Source organism: Alternaria viburni, assembly GCF_023758015.1.
Source record: "Alternaria viburni strain BMP 2772 chromosome Unknown scaffold_16, whole genome shotgun sequence".
Classification (NCBI taxonomy): Eukaryota; Fungi; Ascomycota; class Dothideomycetes; order Pleosporales; family Pleosporaceae; genus Alternaria; species Alternaria viburni.
Window position 1 is genome coordinate 69,811 of NW_026055785.1, and position 18,838 is coordinate 88,648.

General features: G+C 53.2%; 7 protein-coding genes across 7 annotated transcripts; 4 read left to right on the forward strand and 3 right to left on the reverse strand.

Annotated features, from left to right (window-relative positions):
• Positions 1 to 238: 238 nt before the first annotated feature.
• Positions 239 to 2,266, reverse strand: J4E79_007343 (uncharacterized protein; the record flags this gene model as incomplete). The annotated part of the gene is made up of 1 exon (XM_049356210.1): positions 239 to 2,266. One exon carries the CDS (start codon positions 2,264 to 2,266, stop codon positions 239 to 241), a length of 2,028 nt encoding a protein of 675 aa, XP_049209097.1.
• Positions 2,267 to 4,355: 2,089 nt separating this feature from the next.
• J4E79_007344 (uncharacterized protein) lies at positions 4,356 to 6,204 on the reverse strand (the record flags this gene model as incomplete). The annotated part of the gene is made up of 5 exons (XM_049356211.1): positions 4,356 to 5,039; positions 5,089 to 5,522; positions 5,575 to 5,628; positions 5,676 to 6,041; positions 6,111 to 6,204. The coding sequence occupies 5 exons, from the start codon at positions 6,202 to 6,204 to the stop codon at positions 4,356 to 4,358; spliced, it is 1,632 nt and encodes a 543-aa protein (XP_049209098.1).
• A 1,806-nt stretch (positions 6,205 to 8,010) lies between these two features.
• J4E79_007345 (uncharacterized protein) lies at positions 8,011 to 9,518 on the forward strand (the record flags this gene model as incomplete). Its single annotated transcript, XM_049356212.1, has 2 exons — positions 8,011 to 9,060; positions 9,111 to 9,518. The coding sequence occupies 2 exons, from the start codon at positions 8,011 to 8,013 to the stop codon at positions 9,516 to 9,518; spliced, it is 1,458 nt and encodes a 485-aa protein (XP_049209099.1).
• A 1,147-nt stretch (positions 9,519 to 10,665) lies between these two features.
• J4E79_007346 (uncharacterized protein) lies at positions 10,666 to 12,510 on the forward strand (the record flags this gene model as incomplete). Its single annotated transcript, XM_049356213.1, has 4 exons — positions 10,666 to 10,908; positions 10,957 to 10,992; positions 11,054 to 11,378; positions 11,429 to 12,510. The coding sequence occupies 4 exons, from the start codon at positions 10,666 to 10,668 to the stop codon at positions 12,508 to 12,510; spliced, it is 1,686 nt and encodes a 561-aa protein (XP_049209100.1).
• A 743-nt stretch (positions 12,511 to 13,253) lies between these two features.
• On the forward strand, positions 13,254 to 14,320 carry J4E79_007347 (uncharacterized protein; the record flags this gene model as incomplete). Its single annotated transcript, XM_049356214.1, has 3 exons — positions 13,254 to 13,533; positions 13,589 to 13,837; positions 13,890 to 14,320. The coding sequence occupies 3 exons, from the start codon at positions 13,254 to 13,256 to the stop codon at positions 14,318 to 14,320; spliced, it is 960 nt and encodes a 319-aa protein (XP_049209101.1).
• Positions 14,321 to 14,713: 393 nt separating this feature from the next.
• Positions 14,714 to 16,261, forward strand: J4E79_007348 (uncharacterized protein; the record flags this gene model as incomplete). Its single annotated transcript, XM_049356215.1, has 3 exons — positions 14,714 to 15,178; positions 15,226 to 15,615; positions 15,680 to 16,261. 3 exons carry the CDS (start codon positions 14,714 to 14,716, stop codon positions 16,259 to 16,261), a joined length of 1,437 nt encoding a protein of 478 aa, XP_049209102.1.
• A 369-nt stretch (positions 16,262 to 16,630) lies between these two features.
• Positions 16,631 to 18,812, reverse strand: J4E79_007349 (uncharacterized protein; the record flags this gene model as incomplete). The annotated part of the gene is made up of 4 exons (XM_049356216.1): positions 16,631 to 17,461; positions 17,511 to 18,116; positions 18,184 to 18,423; positions 18,483 to 18,812. 4 exons carry the CDS (start codon positions 18,810 to 18,812, stop codon positions 16,631 to 16,633), a joined length of 2,007 nt encoding a protein of 668 aa, XP_049209103.1.
• Positions 18,813 to 18,838: the final 26 nt, after the last annotated feature.

The following is an 18,838-nucleotide window of genomic DNA, read 5'->3' on the forward strand; positions in this document are numbered from 1 at the left end:
TTGTACGTGCATCTCTTGGTACACCTTGCGCAAACAATCATCATCACGAGAGAGCGGGTATGAGTTGTAAATCACATATGTATACTTGTCTATATACTCTATGGTTCCAAGGAAAACCCATGTATTACACCATCGCTTCTTCAGATGCGGGCTGTGTATCATGTTTCGCACCAACCGCTAAATACAAACAGTGAAGACATAGAAAAGGAAAGCTGCACTACATTAAAATGTATAGCGTCTACAATGCGAGCAAGGCAAGAGCCGCACCGAACAGAGCACCCTTGGGCACAACGTTGAAGGGCGAGGCAGCGCCAGTGAACTCAGCTGGCGAAGAGGGGCGGATGGCACCAGTACCCGTGGCAGTTCCCATCGGGACAGTGGCAGTTCCCATGGTAGAGGGGATGGGGTAAGGCGCACCACCGGCAGGTGTGGTGGCAGCTGGGGTTTGAGGAGGCTCAGCAGTGCCGGGAACAAGAGCAACGGGCTCAGTTGGGTTGGCGCCAGCGGAGGCGGGCTGAGTGGTGAAGTGAACTTGAGGGACGGTGAGAGTAGTCGTGCCGAATGTGATGGTAGTGCAAGGTGTCTCCTCGGCAGGGGTCTCGCCAGCAGCAGTGGTGGTGCCAACGACCTCAGTCATGGTTGCAGAAGAGACAGCGGTGGTGATAGCAGGAGTCTCGCCGGCAGCAGTGGTGGTGCTAGCAGCGGGAGTCTCATCAGGGTAACCGGGGCCGTAGGCGCTGGAAGCAGGGGCAGAGGGAGCGGCGGAGCTCTCACCACCAGCAGGGGGAGCGGCAGGAGCAGAAGGAGCAGCAGGAGTAGGGTTCAAAGGAATGTATGAAGGGCAGTCTCCAACAATGGAAGGGTTCTCGGGGACATGCTGGGCACAGATACCGATGAAGTATTGCAGACCCTTGCTGATCTCGTCATCGCTACCGCAGCGGGCAGAGATGCAGTCAATGACGTTCTTGGTGAACTCAGGCTTGAGGCAGTAGCAGCTGGAGTCGGTGTTGTCCTTGCAGTCTGGAGCCGAGATCTGGAGCCACGAGTTCATGCACTTGGGAACCGAGTCGGTGATGTCGACGGGAGGGTAGCTGGGGCTGGAAGGCTGAGGAGCGGCTGAGCTGGTAGCAGGGACAGCAGATGTGACAACGGCAGACGAAACAACGGCGGAGGAGACAATAGCGGAAGAGGCTACAACAGTGGATGACTGCTCGCAAGACTCTCCGTATCCGCAGCCAGCAGCAGCAGAGCTCTCAGATGTGGGTGGCACAACAACAGTGGAAGACTCCGGTTGGGGGGTAGCGGTACTGATGGAAGGAACCGACGCAGGGTAGCTGGTGATCTCCACGGCGGAGGAAGCTGGAGGAGTGTAGGCGGGCATGGAGCTGTTGGTGTAGGGAGCAGCTGAAGAGGCAGGGGTCTCGGCGGGTGGGCATCCCTCTCCACCGTACTGTCCACACTCGTTGGTCGAAGTGGCGGGAGTCTCGACAGCGGATGAAGAAGCAGGGGTCTCAACAGCAGATGAGACGACGGTAGTCTCGATGGCAGAGTAAGCCGTAGTCTCAACAGCGGAAGAAACAGCGCTGGAGGCTGGGGCAGTCGACGACTCGATGGCGATGGTGGAAGACTGAACCTCGCTTGAGGCGGGGACCTCAGGTGGAGGGGGCGGCGAAGGGGGCGAAGGAGGAGTGTATGGTTTCTCAGCGTCACAGTCGAAGCCGATGTTGTGGAAACCGATCTCGCAAGACTCCTTGTCACCCTTGTAGTGAGATCCAAGGTAGACCTCGACGGACTTTGCGCCACCACACTGGGTGTTCTGCAGTGTTGATCCACCAGCCGAGCAGCTACTGTGTTGCTTGCAGATGGATCCGTCTCCCATCTTGTAGTGGAGCTCGAGCTCAGCGTCGAACTCAGCCGAGACGTCCATGTGAGTAATGGAGAATCCGCGCTGGGCACAGCCAAACGCAGCGGGCTTGTTCTTCTGGATGGTGTTCTTGATGCACTTGTTTCCAAAGGTTCGCTTGCTCAGAGAGTCCCGCTTGCCGAAGGAGTTTGAGCATTTCCAGCCCCCAGAGAAGTCGAAGTCTCCATAGTTGCCGACATCCTGGCCATCTATAAGATCGGCCCAGTTGAAGCCGCCCTTCTGCTTATCGTCGCAGACGTTGTTGCTGTAGTCGGGAGTGCCGAAGTTGTCGAAGAAGTTCCAGGTGGCCGCGGCTTGTTGAGCGGCGAGGCCAGTGACCAAGAGAGCGTAGGTAGACTTCATGGTGATATATGAACGTCGAAATCGAATTTAGGTAGTAAAGCGAATATCAATGTATGTTGTAGTTGGACCTTAACGAATGACGGTCTAACAAGAGAACAAAGTCAAAAAGAGTGCGACTATGTTCGTCTTGGGAAGCGAAAGTAGCAGCAAATGCAATGCTGAGATTAGAAAACAAAGCGTGTGTAGATGCACTGAGGGGAAGGACGAAGGGTCAAGATATACTTCTACCACCAGCGCTCGTTCGAAACAAGCCGTCTCGAAACATTTCTAAAGGATTGGTCCACCGAGGGCCTCCGACTCGCATGCTCAGCCACGATCAGAACGAGTCGCCCAAGGAGGTTCCATGTCGGTCGTTGTCGCGCGCTCTGCAGGCCCACTCGGCAGTAGGGTCGTCGGTTACAAGATGGCCTGGCTAAAGATGGTGGATCCCAGTCAGATGGCTCTGGCGTGAGCACATCGTAAGCGAACAGGGGCGCTTTCCGAAACGCCCTAAATAGCCCACCGGAGTAGACTATCATGCAGGTACGAGCCAATGGCGTTGGCAGTGTGTATTTTGGCAAGCCAAGAGCGTCAAGTATATTGTGCGACAGGCCAACGACTGGTCGGGGTCCAGTGTCAGTCTTACGGATAGAAACGCAGAGCCGCAGGCTGTCGACATGTCATCGCCTCCAGCTCTGTTGCCTTTCGGATCACCTTCAGTAGCGATACTTCGAATGCGCCAATGTCTTACATACGGGCATCTGGAGGGATCCATTCTTGCTCACCTCCTGCATCGTCTCCACTCCGTTCATTCTCCTGCATCCGTCCAGAGCCGTATTGCCTAGCCGAGTCGATCTCCGTTGCCTGTATTTCCTTTTTGGGCGGAGCCGCCGACCAACTATAGCCATGACGCTGTCGTTCTGAGGAACATGCACGAGCGTGTTTCATGGGTGTTCCGCCATCGCTGCGGCCAACGAGCGTCAGGAACAACAAGCTTCGAGTGACATACATCCTAGGCCCATCGGAAGGTCGTGTCTCAAAGGCTTGGTTGCTTTATTAGAAGGAGCGTGGCATGAACGAGAGCTTTGAAGTGCCGTGGGAAAGCCATCGGCTCGTCGTGTTAACACCTCAGGTACTTCTGGTCGAGTTGGGCGGGCAAGCGAGCCCATGGATGGAAATGCGCGATTCATCGGCCGCAAACAACTCAACATCCCTCTGCGAATCAATACTTTGCACTATCGAAAAGCTGATCTGACTTCTAAATGGACGTTGTGGTTGCCTGCCTCTCAGACATTGCGCATCATGCAAGGACAAGACAACAAGCTTTAGAGACATGGCGCACGGGTACCTTGCAGCGTGTGGAACAGGGCAAAAAGATGTCGTGAACGGCCGGGAGTGGCGGTGTCAGCTCGGAACACAGGCGCAGACGATGGCTTCGTGAGCGCGGGAATGACGGCACTTGTGTTCGCGACTCGCGATGGACCGTGCTACAAGCTGTCACGACACGAGTACACAAGCGAACTCGGCTATGTGTTGAACTTGGGTTTGTCCGAGGCTTTCAGATTATAGTGAAGTAGCACAGTAGATGGCAACAATACTCCATCCTTAGCTGAAGGGCTGTTTCGATTACATCTCACTACCTCGGGGTATTGTCGGGTTGCCCTTTCGGAGAGTCCTGACACGTTGCTATTCTCGTACTTCCCGTGTCCATGGCATCCCAGCCGTTTCAAGAATTCATCCGTGATGGAGGACCTCGCATGAACGACTGACTTTATGCTATGTTCTACCCCAGTGCTCTCAGCTGCACACTCGACAACGGCAATTACTGTGACTTGGGCCTGTGGAAAATGTGTCGTATTGTTCTTGTTGCCAATCATGTAAATGGTAACTGTGATCTATGCCAATGTAAATACAGTAAACGCCAATAGACCTATGCTAAACGCCAATGCCTTGTATTCTGGTATCGTTGCCGTTGTACCCAAGACGCCGAGGATCAAGCTCGCTTTTTACAAGCAAGTCGATATGGAAAAACGAACAAACAAAAACGCCATGCCAACTGCTCGTCTATAACCAAACTGATGCTTATAATGCGCGAGACCTGCTGCACCGATTACTCTTGATCTTCTACTACAATGCGAACCACTTCGCTCCGACGACGCTCCTTGGTCAGATAGTCGCTAGCCACGTTACGCACTCGAGCGTGACACTCATGCGCTGCGCGATTGAGAAAGGGCACCTGAAGAGCTCCGCAAATTGCAACCAGAGCGGAACCCCACCAAGCTAAAGGCGTGAAGTGAAGCTCGAGAGAGAGGCCGTAGAGCAAACCGGCGATGGGACTTGCTACTGTGCGGCAGGCAGCACCGGTAGATGCAGCCAACCCGTTGATTCTTCCAAGATGCGATCTGTCGGGCGTAGCTTCTTTGATCATGATCAGAAGGAGGGGGAAGGCGAGAATCGACGTCAAGTTCCGTACGGTCAAGCAAGCGAACAGACCAGGATAGACCAAGTTCTCAGGAAGAAGCTGTAAGAAAGGAACAATAAAGTATGCGATCGGATGTGCCAGTGTGACCATGAGAAGCAGACGCCATACGCCAAAGCAATCCGCCAGTAGAGGGAAGACGAACCCCTGGATCACGAGCTGGATGATGCCGTTGAGGGAAAGAATAATACCCACATTCTGGATGGGTATGCCAAGCCCACCTCCCAATGACGAAGGCGAAAGGTCGAGCGCGTTCATGTCATCGTCGGCGCGTTTGTCTTGGAGGAAGATGGGGAGCAAGTGATCGTATGTCATCTGGTATACAATTAGCCAGCTGTTCGTTGTGATGGACTAGAAGACTTACGGAATGGTACGTGAAGATACCTAGCGCGACGACGAACATGATGACTGGACGTGTGAAGACCTTCTCACTCGTCGGAGATTCTACCCAGTCGCCGTTAGAGCGCACCCGCCAGATCTCATCGTGTTCGACTTCCACGGCGTTGAAGGTGCCGTAAGATTCCGCGGTCAGGTTTGCCGACGCATCGGCCGTCGCGCCTTGAGCTGGCAGAAGAGGTGTCTCTGCGACAGCCGCATCGTATTGTTCGAAGTAGCCTCGTGGCTGTTTGTCCGGGTGAGTCTCCTCTAGAAGGAAGTATGCCATGAAGATGGACAGCAGAAGCAAGGAAGCGCAGATGATATTTGGAAGTAGGTAAGGGAACTTCGCAAAAAGACCTGTGGGGCTGAAGACAGATGGGAAGTTACGAGCAGGCTCAGCAAAGTATCCACCAATAGACGCTGTTGTAGTTAGTATAAATAAGCAGGAGTCGATGGAATGATCTTGTCTTACGGCCAATGATGGTACCAATGCTCCAGACGAATGGCATGACAGCGTACGCCTTTGCTGTTTCTAGTTAGCAACGCCTGACAGAAGTAATTGTGGTCACTTACGTTCATGCTCTGGTCGCTTGACCAACTCTCCAACCATGGTCTGGATGACGCCAATGTTGCCATTGAGTGCGCCGCCGATGATTCGTCCAAGGAGCGCGACCCAAAAGTTTGGAGCTAAGCCAACAAGTAGCAAAGAGGACATTGTCCCAAGACATCCAAGTATGACAACGGGTTTTCTACCTATACGGTCGGAGACTGAGCCCCAATACATGCCTGAACATGCCTCGGCGAGCGAGAAGGCAGAGATGAGCAGACCGGCAAAGAACGGTGCGCTCGTTTCGGACCCAACTTGGAAGTTGGTGACGAGTTTCCATGCGTATGGGAGTATCGAAGTAAGGGCAATTGGCTCTGCGACTCGAACCAGCGCTGGAGTGTGCTGTCAGTGCGAGGCTCGGGCGAACAACAACTAGTGTCGGTGGCATGAGAAAACCATACCTAGGAGGCCGAGCTGAGCGGCGGGAAATTTGTCTTGGGTGGCTTCGGGGGCATCTTGAGGGCTTGTTCTTCGGTTCTTGGTAAGAAATGACATTCTGCAACCTGATTTGGTTCTTACGGCTTCGCCAACACGCAGTCGTCGTCTAGCTCGGGGGTGGCTTGCTATGTGAGTAGAGCTTTCTCTGCGTTTGGCCTTGAACCACCCAGTAACAAACAAAATGAGACGCACGAAGGCCGTGAACAAAGGTTGTGCGATGGCGGTGTGTGGTACAAGAAAGCGAGAGTAGAAGAGGGAAAGTTCTGGCACCTGGGTCGGTGCCACCTGCCGTCCAACCAGCGGGTGCACTAGAAACGGGACGATCGGCAGTCCTTGGCGAGCATATTTGTCTGCTTTTTCATCTACACTCATCGGCCTGCTCAACACAAGGCCTTCTCACTCGCGAATGTCCATCTCGATGTCTACTTGACTTTCACATACCCGCTGATTTTCCCGCAAAGATGCCGCTGGAGCGACATTGGGGAACCTTGTTGTTCTATTCCCCGGTGAGCCCCACAAGGCGCGGTGGCAATAGTCAAACGCTAAACTTGGAAGCGACTTAGTGTGAATGGCCGTTTCCGCGGCTCAGTTTGTTCGGGTACCATCAACTGATCATCCGTCGAACGTCATCTTTGCGATGACAATCGCTTTCCCAGTTTTGCATCGTCTCCCGAAGTCTTTTCTCCAGGCATTCCACGAACCGGGTACCACGTACAACGTGGAATGTCCAGACACCAAAACCACCCTCAGGCCCCGGACGGCCAAGGACGAGCCAATTCTTGCCCTGCATTCGAGCCAATCAAGACCCAGCCGTACCTTTTTGCAACACCACCAGCTTAGATGCAGTGCTACAGCCTCGATACGCTATCTTCTCGCGATGAGAAGTTTGCATACAGTCTCCGAAACATTTCGCAGCCCTCGGAGCTGTACCATCATGCGTTCGGGTGTCAACGCAAATGTGTGCGCTTGCGAATGATCGCAGCTACCAGCCACTTAGTTCAACGGACGAGAAGCTTTCATTGCAATTCGTAAGTGTCGTGTTAACATTGATGAGACAGAAGGGAGGCTAGTCGATCGAATCCGCTACGATAACTACACATTCTGAAAGTATTGAATTCCGTGCAACAGAAAGCATTACGACTGCGTGCTTTGTCGCGTGCCTCGTGCCGCCTCACATGCAGCCTTAGAGGGAGCACCAGCCTAGTCTCTAGCGCCCGCTTTGGTCCCACCTCCCTCCCGCTGACCACGGCATCACCTTGTCGACTGCATCTCTCACACTACTCAGACGAACTCTTTGATGACAGACATCTAGCATGCTCAGCTAATACGTCACACCTAGCACCGCTTTTCGGGTGGCTCCACGACGTTGCCAAGCGGCCAATCCCGGCACGAAGAATTTCTCGAAGACTTTTACGTGATATGTGGAGCTCGCGACGACACGGTCACGTCTCAGCGCAAACTATTACTCACGATGACCCACACTTCTCACAAAAGTTCAGGACCCTTTCTGCACTGGCACTACGCAGCGAGGATGTTTTCTGATGCCTATGCCGCATGTAGCCTCCTCGTGCTCATTCCCCCACAAACTACACTCCGCTATGGCAGGCTTGACAGCGGATCCATTTGAGGTGCGTCATGCTACCCAGAATTTAAGTCAATATGTGCATTAGTCGCCGGGAGGCGATCACCCAGGATCTGCTCGGCCACTAGCACACGTTACGTCTTAGGATGATGACCCAGAGGTCCGATACAGGAGGCGAGGAGATTCAAAAGACCCAGCGTCGCCGCTCTTCGCTACCGAGCTACATTTTGTTCATTGCATTTTGAGACCCTGTAACACGTTGTTACGGCCAAACCTCAACCATGGGTCTAAAAGCCTTCCTCAAGAAAGAGCCCCAAACGCCTTCCAACGGCGATGTTGCTTCTCACACAACCGCGTCGGATAAAGACGACATGGAGGCATACGGACACAACACCGACATAACGACGGGATGGACAGGCGATGGATTTGCCGGAGCGACCGAGTATCCCAATGCTCCTGGAGAGAACTACCGTACACTGGGCCGATGGCGAGCGTGTGTGATCCTGATCACCATCGAAGTCGGAATCGGAATCCTCAGCTTGCCCTCCGCTTTGAAGACGCTCGGTCTGATCCCCGGAATTATCGCAATCCTCGGATTCGGTGGTCTGACGACCTATTGCGGTTACATTCTTCTCCAGTTCTACAGGAAATACCCCATGGTCACCAATCTGGTAGACTGCGCGTTGTACGTCGGAGGCAAGCCATTCGAGTGCTTCCTTGGAATCGCTTTTGTTTTCAACCTCGTTCTTATCTGCGCTTCGGCAAACATCACTTTGTCGGTCGCACTCAACACGCTTTCGCGTCATGCCCTCTGCACGGTGGCTTTCTTAGCTTTCCCTCATATTCTCTGCTGGCTGCTCTGCATCCCACGAAAGCTCTCTTTTGCAGCCGCAGCTAGCTGGGTCTGCACGATTTCCATCGTAGCTGCAGTTCTGATCGTCATGATCGCGCTTGGTGTCGGTGGACCACAAGCTCCGCCAGGTTTCGAGGCCAAGATAGTCCTGGTCGGAAAGCCTAGCTTTGTCGAGGCCGTCAATGCTTTGCTCAATGTCGCGTTTGCTTTCGCGGGAAACCAAAGCTTCATCAGCGTTATGGCCGAGATGCGAGACCCATCCAAGGACTTCGCCCCTGCTCTTTTTATGCAGAAGTCCTTCGAGGTCGTAATCTACATCGTGGTCGCCTGTGTCATCTACGGCCTGGCAGGCGATGCAGTTACATCTCCCGCGCTTGGTTCTGCGCCAGAGTTGACAGCTAAGATTGCCTACGGCATTCTTATCCCTTCTGTGCTGGGAACTGGCCTGATCATCGGTATTACTGCCATCAAGTTTATGGTACGATCTCTTCTGCCGTGAGAAAGAAGACAAAGCTGACGTAAATATAGTACATAACTATCATGCGTAACATGAAGCCCGAGGCTGTCAACGTACACAACACCCTTACATGGACCCTTTGGATTGGCCTCGGTGCCCTCTTCTGGATTGTCTCCTTCGTCATCTCGAACGCGATACCCATCTTCTCATCTATCCTCAACATTTCGTCTGCCATCTTCATCTCGTGGTTCACCTTTGGGCTCACGAGCATTTTCTGGCTACATCTGAACTGGAAGACACAATGGAGTTCACCACGGAAGAAGGCGGTAGCCGCTGTCAACTACGGCATCATGATGGTGACGTTGTTCCTGATGATAGGAGGACTATACACATCATTGAAGGCGCTTATTGACATCTACAATGATCCCAACAGCACTTTGAATGGGCCGTTCACTTGCGCGGATAATAGTATATTCTAGATGATACCACGTAATTAAACTGATGATCTGTCAGTACACACAGAAGTACTCACTACACACGATCAACGGCGAATTCTTTCGAGACTGATTTGATGTGTGATGGAACTAGACTCGAAACAATTCTACATTGTGGACTATGCTTCGAAGGGACCAGCGGCTGCTTGTAGTTCGGAGGTACATGGGGTCGTAACTCCAAGCTCCCTGGGAGAACTAGCCTGGCGGAGCCCTCACCCATTCTCATGCGGTTGCTACCCGGGACCATTGATGGCCAGCTCAATCAAAACGCCGCATATGTACCTGCCTGTGTCAAGTCGCACGGATGGTAGACCGAATGGAGTTGTCGCGGCGACAAAATTCTCACACACCGAATGAGGAGAAAGGACTAAGACACTTCTGGTGAGGCGGTTCTGGATGGATCGCGATATACACCACAATTACCAATACTACCGAGTAAGGACCTTGGCGATAGCATAGAAAGCTGAGTCGCTAGAAGAGCCTCATGAAGCGGACTCCTGTTCCGGTGGTAGAATGCCGTAGTGCCTCCGATGGAATTGCCGAGTGCTTTTGTAGGCCTTCTGTCTCGTGTATGCATCGCAGTATTTACTGTGCATTTGGTATGTGCGTCTTCACTCAATGCCATGAGAGTATCTCAAAGATCCCGTGTATCATGTGCCGTGATCAAAGTGGAAAGGAGAGGATTTCTGGGGGCCAAAACACCGGGGAAAGTCTGAGCCCCAGATTCAGAAATGCCGTTGGTGTGTGCCTTTCCTGCACCCCACAGCATCGCCCAGATTGCTACGCTAGGAGACATCTAGAGGTCTGCGGGTAAACACCGGGCTGGAGCAGTCCAATAGCAAGTCCGGTCGCGCACGCTTCTCCACCTCCCGAGAAAACCAACGAGCGTCACGATGTCATGATCCCCGCAAAACTCCATCCTCGGTTCGGACCATTTTCATTTTTGGCGTGCAAAACCGTCATACCCCGGATTCAAGGACGGAGCGGCAGATGTCTAGTCGCGCTGTTCGACACGACCTTTATCCCCCGAGACGAGGCTACCGAGCGACAGCGAGCTAAGGGTTGTCACTATAAAGCATGGCTGAGGTTACCGATTGCTTGGGCTTGATCCCATCTGTCATCGCTTGTCAAGATGTTGCGCAACTCTCTAGCGGCCGCGCTGTTCCTCGGCCTAGCAGCTTCCGAAGCTGCTACACCCACCGCTCAGACGAAGAACGGAACCTATGTCGGCACACACTCTGCCGAATATGATCAGGACTTCTTCTTGGGTATTCCGTATGCTCAACCGCCCGTTGGGAGTCTTCGCTTCAGAAACCCTGTCAGCCTCAATGCTACTTGGGATGATACAAAGCCGGCGACGCAGTACTCTACTGAGGTACATACCTTTGCCTGACGTATAACACATGGCTAACAGACTTTGCAGTGCTACGGATATGGGTCTGATCAATGGAACTACCCGGTAAGTTTCGAACAAACCAAAGAGCCAGTTCGCATGCACTGACCTGGTTTCGTCATGTTAGATATCGGAAGACTGCTTGTACCTGAACGTTATCCGCCCAGCAGGATGCAGTGCAGAGGAAAAGCTTCCAGTCGCATTCTGGATCCATGGAGGCGGTTTCTTCCAAGGAGGAGGTATCGATCAGCGCTACAACATGTCCTTCACCGTGGAGAACGCCCAAAAGATTGGGAAGCCTATCATTGGTGTTACCATCAACTACCGACTATCTGCCTGGGGTTTCCTGAGTGGAAGTGAAGAAGTCAGGGACACTGGCAACCTCAATATCGGCCTGAGGGATCAACGCCTGGCACTGCAATGGGTACAGGAGAACATTGAAGCTTTTGGAGGTACGTTTTTCTATTGGGACACTTGAAGCCCATGAATTGACAGGAAACAGGTGACCCAGAGAAAGTTACCATATACGGCGAGAGCGCTGGTGGAGCGTCTGTTGGCTTCCACTTGACAGCCTACAGTGGACGTGATGACAAGCTCTTCCGTGGTGCTATCTTACAGAGTGGTAACCCTGTTAACTTCGGCCGTCTTCCCGACCCAGCAGTAGGATACGCCGACATGTACAACGAGCTCACTCGCCGAACAAACTGCGCAAACACCACCAGCCCACTTGAATGTCTCCGCCAGCTGCCCGCAGAGCAGCTCAACACTGCACTCAACACGACAACTCCGACTTTCAACATCACGAATTTCATGCCTTGTCTGGATGGTGACTTCATCCAGAAGCGCACTTCGCTCCAGCTTAACACAGGCGAGTTCGTTCATGTCCCAATCATTTCGGGTGCCAACTCGGATGAGGGCTCAGCCTTCAGCCCTGCGCCTGTGAACTCCACCGAGGATCTTCGCACTTTCATCATGGCAGACGGAGTTCCTGCTAACCTGACTGAGCAACTACTTGCAGCGTACCCTAACGATCCTTCGGTCAATGTAATTCAAAGCTTGGGTAACCTCACGCTGGGCCCTGAATGGGGACCGGAGTATCGCCGCTCAGCGTCATACTTTGGTGATCAGGTCTTCATCGCCAACCGCAGATTGACCTGCGAGACATGGGCTGCTGCCAATGTTTCTGCATACTGCTACCGTTTCAACGCCATCCCGGCTGGCCTTCCCGCCGCAGTCGGTGTCACACATTTCCAGGAGGTTTCCTTCGTGTTCCTCAACCTACAGGGTGTCGGCTACCTGCCTGCTGCCGCTCCTCCGTTCGAGAACAAGACAGAGAGCTACCGCGATCTTTCCAGGTTCATGAACAGCAACTGGGTCAGCTTCATCCACGACCTTGACCCCAACGCATGGAGGGAGACGTACGACTACAACGGAACAGAGGCCATGTGGGCTCCGTACGATAACGCCAACCCAATGGACATGGTCTTCGACGCCAATGTCACGAGTTACTTGGAGCCGGACACATACAGGAAAGAGGGTATGGCGCTGATCAACGCCCATAACTACGATGTGTATGGCCGATGAGCAGCCACAAGCTGTAGTATATAGCGACTACCGTACATAACTGCACATAATCACTCCGAATCAAGAAACCATTTAATTATTTCTCGTCCCTTCTGAGTCTGTCTGTCGTATGCTCACATATAATAGCGAGTCATCTTAAAGTGAAAGCCATTTGGTCGCCTACACCGACGCACACGCGTTACTGTGATCTTATACGAAGGCCGCGTTAAATGTCTCGCCTGACGCCCTATAAGGAGTTAGTACCATGTCAAGCCCTCAGCCTTGGCTACAGAGCGGAAAGTTGATCAACGTAAGCTGACCTGAGATGGACGAAAGTTGCTTCGCCTGCGCCACGGCCCGTTAGGCCTCCCGACCCCTAAGGCAACGCGCGAATCCTACTCAGCCATCATATTCCTAGGCAGAGATGAAGCTCCAAGCCATAACCCTCCGAAAAGTGGAGCAGGGATGTCTGCGACTTACGCCCCGCGTCGCAAGACGGTCCATAATGGGCATACGCGACTCGACATGCGACTCCTGATTTAGAATTGCAAGCAGTGCGTACAGATACAGGCGATGATGGAGGAGTATCATTATGGCAGTGCAAGCCACCAACTCGATTATCTGCGCATCTCGAGTAGTACATATATGAGTAGATGGATGTGTCATTCAAGGCATGCTCATCTGAAACTCTTTCTTGAACTTTACAACCATTCGATAAGACAAATCTACCTTTACATCGGCTCCTGCATACCAAAACGATAACAATGGGCGACACCGAACTCTGCATTGATGTCTCGCCTGAGTGTCCAGTTGAGGCGACCATCTACGGTTACACACCGGACCTTGCCGCCAATACTTTTTTCGCGGGTTTCTTCGGGCTCGCCCTCATCACTCAGCTCTACTTTGGTATCCGCCACAAGACATGGACGTACATGATCGGCGTTGGACTGGGCTGTTTGGCAGAATGCCTTGGGTACATTGGCAGGATTATGCTCAATAGAAATCCTTGGGACAATACTGGATTCATTATTCAGATTGTCATGCGTAAGCAGTTCTGCACTTTGGCTTGGGAAGAACCTGTTGCTAACAGTTGGGGTAGTCATCTTTGCGCCTGCCTTCTTGGCTGCTGGTATCTATTTGACACTTAAGCATGTGGTCATCCAATTTGGCGAGGAGTGGAGCAGAGTCCGACCGAATTGGTACACGTATATCTTCATCGCTTGCGACATCTCTTCGTTGGTCATGCAGAGTGCGGGTGGAGCGCTGGCGGCCACGGCAGACCCAGGCGAGAACATTGGAGACGTTGGGACGGACCTCATGATTGCAGGTATTATCTGGCAGGTTGTTGGTAAGTTTGACCTCGCATGCTTTACCTTGAAAATAATCTGACAACCGAATAGTACTGGTGATATTCGGTCTCCTCGTACTGGAGTACAGTATCCGCACCTACCACCGTCGCGATCAGCTCTCTGCTTCGGCGCTCAGGCTCTGGTCAAACCGACGCTTCCGATTCTTCTGCGGCGCTGTTGTAGTCGCATACACCGCTATATTCGTTCGATGCGTGTATCGCATTCCTGAACTGCTCGGAGGCTGGGGAGGTGAACTCATGCGTAACGAGATTGAGTTCATCATACTAGAGGGCGTGATGATTGCGATTACGGTGGCGGCGCAAACAGTATTCCACCCGGGACTGTGCTTCCCTGCGCTGGGCAATACCATGGGCAAGCAGAAGTATGTCAAGGCCGGTAAATCGGAGTCGGAAATCGAGATGATGACACCGGGCGAGACGGCATCTAGGAGGGATATATCGTACGAGGCTTCTAGGGCATAGTCTATGACTGAAAGAGGAGAGACGATGACCGTTATGTAGTCCAGGGTCAAGATAGAGTCATGTTAGGATCCGGCGCAAACCATACAGGCAACAATCACATTTCGAGAGGAATAGATGAATGCCCTAGATGGTGAAGAAGCAACAGCGACCAGTGATGCAATGCGCTTTCTTACTCGCGCTAGCGTCAAGCTAGGCCAGAACCGCGGCCTCTCACGAATTGATTGTCAACTTGCAGCATGCCATCTACTTGCTCCACAAACATAATCGCGTCATTCTTAGCTACGTAGCTACAGTCGCGGGACTAGCTAGAGCAGGATGAACCCGCCCAACCCACCGAACGACGAATCTAGCGCTGGCAATGGCGCGCCAACTGCGATCGGCGGCGCAGCCACTATGTCCGCACCTCCGCATCCACATGCAGAACCGCAGTCGACAACACCCACTGCATGGTCGGCGCAAATGTCTACCTTTCCTACGACCAGCGGCGCTGCGGGAAGCCCCAGCTTCGGCCAGTACTCGGCATCTACGGCAGCGATTCTCGAACGCATCCAAGGGAAGAACGGCCATGCCGCCGGCAGTGCTGCCTTTGAGGCGAAGCGGGCAGAGATCTTGCAGAGTTACGTGACTAGCGACAAACTGCCGACGCCCCCGCCAGCGGTGAGTACGGGACGCAGAGGAAGAGGGGGACGAGTTAGTACCCCAAGTGGACTGAAGACGGAAGTCGGCGCATCGCCGTCGGGCCCTTCTTCTGGTCGCGGATCTGGTAGAGGGCGAGGAAGGGGACGCGGTCGCGGTCGCGGAGGACGTGGAGGCAGGGGCGGCAAGCGGAAGCGATCTGAGAGCGACGAGGAGAGCAACGTCAGTCGCCGTGGAGTGCTCTGCGACTGTGTGCTGACATGATGTAGAACGACAACGACGATTCGGACGTCTCAGACTCGTACACCCCACTACCCACCCAAACCAAGTCCGGCCGAAGCGTCAACAAGCCCGTTACATTTGTACCTGTCATTCCAGAGCCAGCCAAGGGGGTGAAGCGGAGGAAGTCCACCAAGACGCTACTTGCTGCGAAGTGCAAGACCTGTCACCGAGAGACCGACCCGTCGAACAATCGGATAGTATTTTGTGATGCGTGTAGTACCGCGTATCACCAATACTGCCACAACCCGCCCATTGACAACGAGGTCGTCACAGTGCTGGAGAAGGAGTGGCTGTGTGGACCATGCATACGGGCCAAGCAGTCTGTCGTAGACGGCGCACAGGATCTGGTCGCTGCGGAGGATCTGACTATAGATGAGGTAGGTCCACGCGATCGCTCCACAAGGGCATCTTTGCCAGGACTTGGTATACTAACTCCAGCAGAAACGCGCATACTTCAATACCCTCCCACAGAACCAGCTAGTTGGCCTCCTCCTGACTGCTACGATCCGACATCCAGAACTACCCATATTCCCTCCGAACGTAAAGAGCCTTATACCCGAGACCTCAGCCATCAAGTCAGAAACGCCGCAACAACAGCCCTTATCCACCCAACACTACACCAATTATCAACCCCCACCATCCTTCAATCTCGGCCAAATATCCTCGACTCCAAACGGCCACACTACAACAAGTCACACACCGCAGTTCTCATCACATTCACACTCCGAGATGGACGCTGCAGAAGCACAACTTCTCGGCGAGAGCAGCCACCAGCCGCGCACAACAATAGATCTCGCAGGCAACCAGTACGAAGAAGACGACGGCTACGACACCGACCCACCCGCACACTACCCGAAAGCTGGCAACGGTCTCGCACGAACACTACGGCCAGAGAGCGAAGATCTTAATTGGCTTGTCGACGACAACTTTGAGGTGTTCAGCCATAGTTACCAGGGGGACGGGACAGGGCTGGGCGCTGATGGCACACTGGATGGCATGGGAGATGGACAGAAAGTAGTTTAGGATGCTGCTGGAGAAGCATCTGCTAAGGAAACCGGTGACGATGAGCTGTCGGATATGGATAGCGAGGATGTGGAGCGCTTGGTCGCTTTCACCAAGGGCACAGAGCAACCTTCACTAAGGGACCTCTTGACGCAGCGAAAGTGAAGCTCGAGGAGCATGCATACAGTAATACAAGTTAGCGTTATGGTCAGTCACCCTGCAATTGAATAGTTCAGGTGAAGGAAAGGTCCTTGTATTATCCAGGAAAATTAAATAGAAAGCGTGGTATCTCTAGAAGTATAGCTAAGCAAGAACCGGGCCTAAAACGGCCATAGTAATCCAAACGCCAACCCGTGCATAACCTCGTTACGAAGCCATTAACGTCGTCACTCATTCATCGTCGATGCCGTATCCCCCCAACGTGCTTTCAGGATCTTGCCACTTCTTGCTCTTCAGAATCCTCATCTTCTTTATTGGACTCGCGGATCGCTGCATCGTCTCGCGCTCACTGGCCTCTAATCTGGCCCGCAGCATCTCGTTTTCTCGCTCCAGTTCGTCGACCCTATCGCGGAGTTCTGGGTCTGGGTCTTCGTACACCTTGATCTCTTGCTTCATCTGCGCCTTAGTTGCTCGGATGACGACGTCGATCTTGGAGTCGATGTGTGCTTGCTGGTTGTCTTGTTCGTTGTCCAGTGCCGTCTGCCATCTTCGGCGTTCTTGCTCGACAGCAGCTTCCATCTCGAGGTAGCATTCATCGCGGATCTCTTGCTCGAGGTCTACCATGTGGTCTTCGGCTGCGGCCCAGGAAGATTCAGCTGCTTTCCTGCGAGCTGTCTCCTCGGTGAGGCGCAGAGCGAAGATTTCGATTTCCGAGGTAAGGCGTGCGATTTCGGCGTTGGCATATTCAAGCTCTTCCATTACAACCGAGGGCGTTGTGCGGCCTGAAGGGGTTGCGCGCCCCGAGGAGGCTGTACCAGGGCGCTTGAGAGGTACACCAATTGTGTCAGAGGTGGATGGCATTCGTGGCACGGTAACCTCGCGAGCGAGAGCGGAGTAGCGGAGAATCTGCGATGTGGCGTTGTAGTCGCCTTTGGGATCTGCCGTCACGACCATGATGGACTTTTGAGGCTGACGGTGGGATTGTGCTTGACGGGCGGAGGCAGGGAACGAATTCGAGAAGAGGAGCTCCGTGAGTTTGCATTGGCGGAAGGGCACAATGTTCTGAGAGTATGTTAGTTGAAGTAATGATGAGACAGGTAGATACACGCACCTTTGAGCCGCCTTGGTTGTCAGACTGCATCTGCATACACTGACCCAGATACATGAGGGACTCATTGATCTTGCCAGCTTCCGCAAGCGTCTCACCTGCGGTCTTAGCATTTCGGGCACGCTCTGAACCTGCCAGGTCGACGATGGTAAGGTTACTGCTGGACCATGGATCTTGGCGTTCTGCGTCTCTCTTCTTGATCTCAATGTGAAAAAAGCCATGACTCCGCGAGCTCACAGCATTGCTTCCAGTGCCAGTGACCTTGCGCTCCATGAGACCTGTTTCCAGCACCATCATAGCTTCCTCGAAGCTTCCGCATATGATCTTGGTGAGGCCAGCGACGACCTTTCGGTCTGGACTCTTCTCGGTGCTCTTGAAGAGGAGCGCCCTGCGCTTCACGTTTGGCTGTTTGTTCTTCAAGGCGTTTCCGCTCAACAGGTCGAAGATGCGGTCGTTGTAGACTTCGTACATTGACATGACGATTGCGTATTCTGCGCTCGGGTCTGTGGGAATCTGGATATCGGCCACCGAGGGTGATTGTGGGAGTGTAGACGGACGTGGCATTTTGTTTGACTTGTATGTGCTTCCTGTGGAGAATATACTACAATCCTATCGTTTTGTTAGCACGCGTTCCTCAAGTTCTGCATTATCCAGTATCAAATGGGGTTGGACTTACTGCCACGGGGGTTTGCGCTCGTGAATAGCGTCCCGATTGGTTGTTGTCGCCATACATATTTTCAATGTATGCGGTCGCGGTGTACATTTGTGCTTCTGACACATCTGCATTTGCGAGCGATGAGTACGCCGGGGCGCCATAGAGGGATTGTACGAGCTGCTCGTCGCATGCTTGGAAGATGGCGTCCAATGTCATCTGAACGAGGCCGCGCTGGGATTTGGTGCCAAGGATCGTGTGACTCTGTGAGCGCATTAACATGTGAGATGCAGACTTGCAGGCTTCGTTCAAGAGATGCATACCTTTCCAGAGCCAGTGCAACCCAGCGTTGCAAGAAGTCCATCTCGGCCGTGGTGGCCTGGTGCGCCCATGACACCTTCAATCATGGGAGCCACACCAGTGCCCTTGAATAGATCCATTTGTCGCGCATCTTCCTCAAAGACTTGCGTGAAAGCGAACCGTTCAACAGCGCGCTTGCGTTTATCTTGGGTTGGCGGTTGTATCGTAATATGAGTTGGATGATGGTTCTCGCTCTCTTCGACGCTGAGGAAGCGCGCACTTCCAGAGTTGGAAGGGCGCAGGCGCAGAAAGACATCGAACAGCGAACTTGAGGGTCGTGTTGGCGGCTCCATTTTGACTATGTTTTGTTTCTGGTTTG